This window comes from Gekko japonicus, unplaced genomic scaffold (assembly GCF_001447785.1).
Source record: "Gekko japonicus isolate JY-2015 unplaced genomic scaffold, Gekko_japonicus_V1.1 scaffold15, whole genome shotgun sequence".
NCBI lineage: Eukaryota > Metazoa > Chordata > Lepidosauria > Squamata > Gekkonidae > Gekko > Gekko japonicus.
The window spans coordinates 993208-1002266 of NW_015165830.1; the positions used below are offsets into that span (position 1 = coordinate 993208).

The window sequence follows — 9059 nt, forward strand, 5'->3', positions numbered from 1 at the left end:
ACAAAGTAATGGAAGTTGTAAAAGGTAAAAAGGATTCCTTTAAGGAGTGGAAAGCTAGTCACAGTGAGGCTGATAAAACACAGGCTATGGAAAATAAAATGCAAGTCTGCGGAACACAGGCTATGGAAAATAAAATGCAAGTCTGTGGTCAGGCAGGCAAAAAGGGAGTATGAGGAGCATATAGTGAAAAACGTAAAGACCAACAATAAAACTTCCTTCAAATACATTAGAAGCAGGAAACCAGCCAGGGAGGCTTTCCCTATGAGGAAAGGTTAACGCACTTAGGGCTCTTTAGCTTGGAGAAACGACGACTGAGGGGTGACATGATTGAGGTTTATAAGATTATGCATGGGATAGAGTAGGTAGAGAAAGAAGTACTTTTCTCCCTTTCTCACAATACAAGAACTTGTGGGCACTCAATGAAATTGCTGAGCAGTTGGGTTAGAACGGATAAAAGGAAGTACTTCTTCACCCAAAGAGTGATTAACACATGGAATTCACTGCTACAGGAGGTGGTGGCGGCTACAGGCATGGACGGCTTCAAAAGGGAATTAGATAAGCATATGGAGCAGAGGTCCATTAGTGGCTATTAGCCACAAGGTATAGATAGGGACTCTGGGGCAAGTGGTGCTCTGTCTTCTTGGTGCTTGGGGGGGGGGAAACAGTGGGAGGGCTTCTAATGTCCTGGCCCCACTGGTGGACCTCCTGATGGCACCTTGTATTTTTGGCCACTGTGTGACAGAGTGTTGGATTGGATGGGCCTTTGGCCTGATCCAGCATTGGCGTCTCTTATGGCATATTATGTTAAGTTGCTTTTTTCTCTGCTCCCCCCAACCTCAAGCCTACCCAGAGAGGTTAACACTGGAAAGACCAGTTGGGGAGGCATGCCTCCCTTTCACTTACCCAGCCGCTCTGCCAGGAGCCACACAATATGTGTGAAAGAGCTACATGCAGCTCCCGAGCAGCAGTTTGGTCACCTCTGTTCTAGAGAAAGAGGTGTGCTTTTTCTCCTTTTTCATAGCCAAGTGTTAAATAGACATGGTGGAGTTCTCCATGTTTCTTCGATTTTAAAACTATACTTAATAATGGCCTCCTGTAAGGCCACAGAACTGTAAATCAGGAATAGGTAGGCTTCCCAAGTCCCCCTGGGGGGCGGGGAAACCCCCGCCCCAGAGGCCCGTTCCCCGGCACTGGCGGATTGGGCCCTGGGGGGAACCCCACCCCGGCGTGCGCGTCACCAGGTAGTGACGTTATGACGCCGGGCACGCTGGGGGCGGGGGCCATGGTCATACGAGGGAAAACTCTATGGTTTTCCCTCAGATGGTTGTGGCCCCGCCCCCAGCGTGCCTGGCATAATAACGTCACTTTCTGGTGACGTGTGTGTGGCGCGCGCGCAGTTTGCACGCGCACGCTCCAGCCGCTGGACCAGGAGTCCCCCGGTAAGTACATTTTTTGACTTGGCAACCCTAAGAATAGGGTTGCCAGGTCTGGGTTGGGAAATACCTGGAGACTTTGGGGGTGGATCCAGGAGAGGGTGGGGTTTGGGGAGGGGAGGGGCCTCAGCATGGTACAGTGCCATAAAGTCCACCCTTCAAAGCAGCCATTTTCTCCAGGGGAGCTGATCTCTGTCAGCTGGAGATCAGTTGTAAAAGCAGGAGATCCCCAGGCCCCAACTGCAACCCTAATCAGGAAATTGTTTTAGTTTATTTAAACATTCATATCTCTTTCCTCCCCCTTGCCTTTTCCCCCCCAAACACAATTTGAAACCACCCACAGGTTACAGTAGATGCTATTAGGCAGAAATGATTTACTTTTTGAGCTTTTATGTCAATAATGTAAACCGGTCCAGATTTGAATGCTTGTTTTTTCCTTATTGAACATCACTCAGCAAATGCTTTCCTAGAAGTATTTCTACAAAGAGTGATCTTTATTGTAGTGGCAGAATAATCAAGCATGCTCACCACAGCTTTTGTAGTTGTCTGGAACATAGCCTACTTGTGTGTATGAATGAATGAGAGTCCTTGTCGAGAATACTGGACATTACCCTATCCATATACAATATCTGTTCCCATGTTAACAATGGTTCATGCCCATAACATCTGATTAAAAAGCTAAAAACACAAAACCAAGCAGGCCAGTGAATGAACTTCTGTTGTTCAGCAAATAAGACCTGTGCTGTCTTCCACAGCTCCTTGTTCTTCCCCAGCTTCTCTGTATGACTTTCCTTCTGTCTTTTTAAAGAATGGCTCCAAAGTTCATTTCTATAGGTAAAGGTAAAGGTTCCCTTGCTCGAAAGCCAGTCGAGTCCAACTCTAGGGTTGCGGTGCTCATCTCCGTTTCAAAGCCGAAGAGCCAGCGCTGTCCGAAGACGTTTCCGTGGTCATATGGCCGGCATGACTAAAAACCAAGGCACACGGAACGCTGTTACCTTCCCACTGAAGTGGTACTTATTTATCTTCTTTTGCATTTCCTTGCTTTCGAACTGCTAGGTTGGCAGGAGCTGGAACTAGAGACGGGAGCTCACTCGGTCATGCGGCAACTTGGGTCTCGAACTGCGGAACTACTGACCTTCCACAGCCTGAAGTTCAGCGTCTTAACCACTTGAGCCACCGCAGTTTCTTCGCAAATGTCTGCTACTAACCTTGTAGTTTCCAAATTGGGCCTTCGTAGAGTACAGAGACTAATTCGATGACAGGAGGAAGCCTTACCGTGATATGGGATATAAAGGTAATGGTACTGTTTCAGATTAATGCAATTTGGCATATTTGTTTGCATGCTGTTGTAGTGGGAGAAAGTAAGACACAGGGAGGGGGAAAGCAAACTTGAGCCAAAAACTGGAATCGAGAACCACAAGGGTAAGAAAGAAGTTTGACAAAGTAGTGGGAGAACCAGATACAAGCATGGGAGATATATTTTCCACATTTTAAAAAGCAAAACAACCTTTTGATGAAGCCATTTCAGAAGACCTTTCCTGTGTATATAAGATGGTAGTCATACTGACAAGAGTTTTTGCTCAGTGAAAGGTCAAGTTTTACATAAAGTTTTATGGAATTTGTGAAGAAACACTTGCATTAAGGAATTTTTATGAGGTGTCTGAAATATGAAAGATCAGAATTATAGGATTAAATGAATCTTTTGGAGTGTTTCTTGTTGAGTCAAATGTATTGATATATAATTATAGCCTGTTGGAAATTTTTGAGGCTATGTACTGTTTGCTCCTTACAGTCCTAACCAGGGGGCATTTCGTAGAAAAAGAGGTGCAGGAGCTCATTAGCATAACTTATTAGCATAACTTGTTTGCATATGCCACACCCCCTGACATCACCCGAAGTGTGTCAGAAGGCAACACCCACCGCTCAGGCTCCACTGGACTGTTTTGGATTGCTAGCTATGGGGGGGGGGGGGAACGTGCAGATCTGTCCTTGCAGAGGAGGGAGAGCTTGTACCTGAATAAAACTTGGTCTTAAAGGTGCCACTGGACTGTTTTGGATTGCTAGCTATGGGGGGGGGGGGGAACGTGCAGATCTGTCCTTGCAGAGGAGGGAGAGCTTGTACCTGAATAAAACTTGGTCTTAAAGGTGCCACTGGACTGTTTTGGATTGCTAGCTATGAGGGGGGGTGAAACACACAGATCTGCCCTCACAGAGGAGGGAGAGCTTGTACCTGAAGGCAGGGGGGGCTCTGCAACTTACCTGGTCACTTCTTGTTCCTTGGGGTCCGACTGAGGGCTGCTGGGAGCAGGGGGCGGGGCTTGTTGCATGTGCCCACCCCCTGGGCTCCTTACTGCCAGAGCTCCGCTCCTGTGCGCTCCTGCAGGATATGACCCCTGGTCCTAACCATAGTGGCATTATAGACCACACTTCAATAAATAGCTGCACTCACTATGGAGAGGTCTGAGACAATGGACTTCATGCACCCAGTAAAGAGATTAATACTGAACTCAAATTGGTAGTATTTTATGCTTGCCAAAAGTATCCCTCAAGACAAAGAAGGTTCTATTGCTATGTAAAAGGTAAGGTCTCACCATTTACCAAGGTTTTCCAGCATAGCCCAGTTATGGTCTTTTTACTTCTGATTAACAGCTGAAACGCTACAGAGCTAATCCAATAGCTCAAAACCAGTGGAGGTTGTAATTTATTTATGTGCTCCTTAACTGCTATCATCCCTGTGTGGATTTCAATCCTCCCAAAGTGACTCTTGCAATATTTGTCTCTTTTCAGCCTGTAGAGGCAACAGATGATGCCTTCTGGGACCAGTTCTGGGTAGATACAGCTACTTCTGTACAAGATGTCTTTGCTTTAGTTCCAGCTGCAGAAATCAGAGCTGTGAGGGAAGAATCCCCTTCAAATTTGGCTACGTTGTGTTACAAGGTAAGAAGTTGCTGTGTTCTTGGAAGTAATTTTTTTCTTTCAAAATGTAGCTACACAAACCTTTATAGTGGTTTATTTCAAGCTGGTGATCTGAGCAATAACAATAAACTCAGGTGTAATGTTGAGATGGTGAGGAGGAAAGGTATTGGCTTTCTAAAATATGGGCTTATCTTGTAAATGTATTTTTTTAGAACTCTGAATGTATTTTTTTTAGATAGGTAGTACCTTTCTGATGTTTGTTCCTATTTAGGTTGTTTCATGATCTTGAATTTTAGGGTCCCTTTAAGTACTATGAATCCTCCAAAGTATTTGTGCTCTGTTTCTTCAGGTAAGAGGAAGAGAAAGAAGGTCTGATACTCCCTAAGCCTTTTAAAGTATAACTAAAGACGAACACATGTTCCATAGGGTTGCCAGGTTCCCTCCTCACTCTGGCAGGAGGATTTGGAGGGTATTCCAGGGGTGGGTGGGGATGCCTCCAAGCCCTTCCCCAAGCCCTGCCCCCAAGAGCGACCACCCATCAGCCACCCCTCTTGCCCGATTTAAGGGGCTTCAGCTGATTGGTGGGAACCATGTGGCTCGCCGACCAGCTGGACAGCCCTTTAAATCCAGCAGGAGGGAGGGGGAGGTCACGGGCACAGGCTCCACTCATAAAAAGACCCTTTAAAGGGTCCACTCATAAAAAGACCCTGCGCCCGCGACCTCTCCCTCCTTCCCCCCTGCTGGATTTAAATGGCTCTCCAGCAGGTTGGCAGACTACATGGTCCCCGCTGACCAGCTGAAGCCCTTTAAATTGGGCAGGAGGGGAGGGAGGGGGTAGATGGGCGGTTGGTCAGTCTCAGGGGTTGGGGCTGGGGGGCAGGGCTTCCCCCACCTGGACCTGGGGGCTGGCAATCCTGATGTTCCAGGAGCTGGTAGGAGGTTGAAAGAAAAGATAGGAACTAAGTATAGGGAAGTCCAGTGGAGGAAAAACTCTTTCACATTAGTATCCAGTACTGTTCCATCAGTATCACTTGACTTTCAAAGGTAGTTGACTGTTTAAGTGGGTCATGGGAGGGTGTCATTCTGTGTCCTCATGTTATACTGATTTCATTCTTTATTTGACCGTAGTGATTTGTACGACTGTCTCAAGCTTTATTGTTCATGGCTTTTGAAAAAGTAATAATTTTTTTAAAAAAAAGACTTTCAAAGGTCATCAGTTCTCAGGGCTCTTAAAAATTTATGCTAGTGCACAGGAGCTTGAATTTGCTTCTGATAATAGCATTGTGGTGAATGCATGAAGGGATAGGGTTCCCCCAGGCAGCCTGCACTGACTGAGAAGATAAAAAATAGTCCATACTTTTCTATGAAATTGTTTATACTTATATAACATCTTCTAGGTATTAAAGAAAAGCCATCCTTCAAAAAGACAAAACAGCAGTATTATTCATAACGTTAGAGGCTCTGCTTTCAGAGCAAATTTCAGTAAGTGCATAAGAAGATCCATGCTGGATCAGACCAAAGGCCTGGACTGTTAAGTCCAGCATTTTGTTCACACAGTGGCCAACCAGTTGCCTCTACAAAGTCCACAAGTAAGGTGACTGCAACAGCATCCTCCCACCCTTACTCCCCAGCAACTGATATAAAAAGGAGTAGATATCCATCATGACTAGTAACCAATGATAACCCCATCCTCCATGAATTTGTCCACTTCCCTTTTAAAGCCTTCCAAGTTGGCAGCCATCACCACATACTGTGGCAGTGAGTTCCACAATTTAACTATATGCTGTATGAAGAAATACTTCCTTTTGTATGCCCTGAATCTCCTACCCTTTAGCTTCAGTGGATGACCCTGGGTACTAGTATTATGAGAGAGGAAAAAAGCTTTCCCCTGTCCACTCTCTCCACATCATGCATAATTTTATAGACATCTATCATGCCTCCCTTTTCTTCTAAGCTAAACAGCCTTAAGCATTTTAACTAGCCCTCATAGGCAGCTGGTCTAGCCACCTGATGATTTTGGTTGTTCTTTTCTGCACCCTTTTTAAATGTGCATTATCCTTTTTCTGGTGTGTGGTGACCAGAACAGTACACAATATTCCAATGTGCTTTCACCATAGATTTGTATAAGGGCAGTATGATAGTGGTAGTTTTATTTTCTATTCTGTTCTAATTATGTCCAGTATGGAATTTGCCTTTTTCACAGCAGCCACACACTGGGTTGACATTTTTATCAAGCTATCCACTACCACCCCAAGTGTCTATGTGAAGTTGTGATTATTTGCCCAATTATGAACATCTGTCCCAATACAGATCCCTGAGGGGCCCTGCTGCTCACATTCCTCCACTGTGAGAACTGACCATTTATTCCTACTCTGCTTCTTGTTTTGTACCCAATTTCTAATTTGTAAGAGGGCTTGACCTCTTATCCCATTACTCTGAAGTTTGCTTAGGAGTTTTTGTTAAAAGTCTTTGTCAAAATCCTTTTGGAAATCCAAATAGACAATGTCTACTGACTCATTCTTGTCCACTTATTTATTGACACTGCCAAAGAACTCTAAAAGGTTAGTGAGACAGGACTTACCTTTGCAGAAGCCATTATGGTTTTTATTCAGCAGGGACTGCCTTCTATATGTTTGAGAATTTTATCTTTAATAATGATTTCTGTTGTCGTGACTCGCATCCATCCCTGGAGCAATGCTGCCTTCTGCCATCTTGGCAACCACCTTGGTGGGGAGCTTTCAGGCCTCAGAATGAGAGGGAAGGGGGTTCTGGATCATCCGTGTCCTCCTCGTCTCGGCCAGTCAACCCTTTCTGTGTAGCCCAGGTTGCTGACTCTTTCTTTTTCCTCGGTCTATTGTGAGGAGCTCCCTTTTATGTGTCTCTTTTTCCTGCCTCCTACTCTCCCTCACTTCCCATTGGCCTCCCCTCTGCTCCTCAGGCCAGGAGTGCCCCCATTGGCCAACTGTAGAAGAAGAAGAAGAAGAGATTGGATTTATACCCCGCCCTTCACTACAAACTCCTCTCACCAGGCTTCCTCCCCTTCCCAGCTGACCAAGCCCTTGCTGCCCTGAGATCCCATTGGGGCAGGGGTGGAGCCAGGGCATTCCCACATCTCCCTGGGGTGACAATGGGCCTCCCTTCTACAGGGTGTGTTGCCGCTGGCATCTCGAGAGTTGGCACAGCCCCTCTGAGTGCCTGTGTTTTTGCTGCCACCCTGGGCTCTTCTGGCCTCCATGGAGACTGCTGAGACAAAGACTAGACTTAAGCTATTGCAACATAAAATGAATTGCTTATTATCACAGGAAATGGCGAAAAAACTGCTATTTGCAAAGCAAAACCTTTTTGAGAATGCGAATAAACCAACGAGATGGCTCGCTTATAAGATCAGGAAACAAAAAGAAAAATCAATTATACAAGCCTTGAGCAGAGGCGACGGATCAGAAACAAACAGAATTCAAGAAATGAAAGTTCTAGTAGAAAACTTTTACAAAGAGCTATATTGTAAAGCGGAGATTAAAGCGGAACAGATAAAAGAATATCTAAATACTCACAAACCGAAGAAATTTACAGAAAAACAAAGGGAGGCACTTAATCAACCAATTACAATGATGGAAGTGGTAGAGGCCTTAAAAAGACAAAATAAAGGTAAAGCGCCAGGCCCAGATGGACTCCCAATAGAATTTTATCTTATATTCGAAGAACAACTACAATTGCATTTTAAAGATGTTTGTAATAATATATTGAGTAATGGAGAAACGCCAGAATCATGGAAAGAAGCAATAATTTCATGAATTCATAAACAAGAAACAGATAGAAAAGAAATTAAAAACTATAGACCAATTTCATTTTTAAATGTGGACTATAAAATTTTTGCTTCAATATTAGCAGAAAGACTTAATTTTTTTTATCAGAGATAATACACAAGGACCAAGCAGGCTTTTTGCCAAAAAGGCAAATTAAGAACAACTTAAGATGCATTCTGGATGTAATAGAGTATTATGAAGCACATCCGGAAAAACCTTTGGCGCTAATATTTTTGGACGGGGAAAAGGCCTTTGACAACGTTAATTGGAATTTCATGTTGGAAGCTTTGGAAGAGGCACAGGCTGGTGCTAACTTTGTGAAGATGATTCAGGCAATTTATACTAAACAAAAGGCGATGGTAACGATTAATGGGGAACAGACAAAATACATTGAAATCCAAAAAGGGACGAGACAGGGATGCCCTTTATCACCTTTGTTATTTATATTTGTATTGGAAATATTAAACGACTCAGTAAGAGAAAAGAAGGAGATTATGGGCCTGAAACTAAAAGGAGAAGAATATAAACTGTTGGCATTTGCAGATGACCTAGTGTTTATATTGGAGAACCCACTGGAATCAATTCTTACTTTGAAACAAGAACTTGGAGACTATGGACTTGTAGCTGGTTTGAGAATTAATATTAATAAAACTAAAATAATGACCAAAAATATGGAAGAGGAGAGGAAACTCAACTACAAGAAACATCAGGTTTCCAACTACAGAAGAAAATAAAATACCTAGGAATTGTAATGACAAACATATGCAGCTCATTACAAGAGAACAATTATAAAGAATTGTTGAGGAAAACAAAACAGGATCTAGAGAAATGGAAAGACTTACAGATATCTTTGATGGGCTGCATCGCAACAGTTAAAATGAATATACTTCCTAAATGGCTATTTTTA

At 43.9% G+C, this 9059-nt stretch overlaps 1 protein-coding gene across 1 annotated transcript in view; it reads left to right on the plus strand.

Annotated features, from left to right (window-relative positions):
• Positions 1 to 9059, plus strand: part of HID1 (HID1 domain containing) — an 85866-nt gene that overhangs the window by 12025 nt on the left and 64782 nt on the right. Inside the window, exon 2 of the mRNA XM_015410745.1 lies at positions 4221 to 4370. Within this exon, the coding sequence (XP_015266231.1) occupies positions 4221 to 4370 (150 nt within the window). The remainder of the gene's footprint in view (positions 1 to 4220; positions 4371 to 9059) is intronic.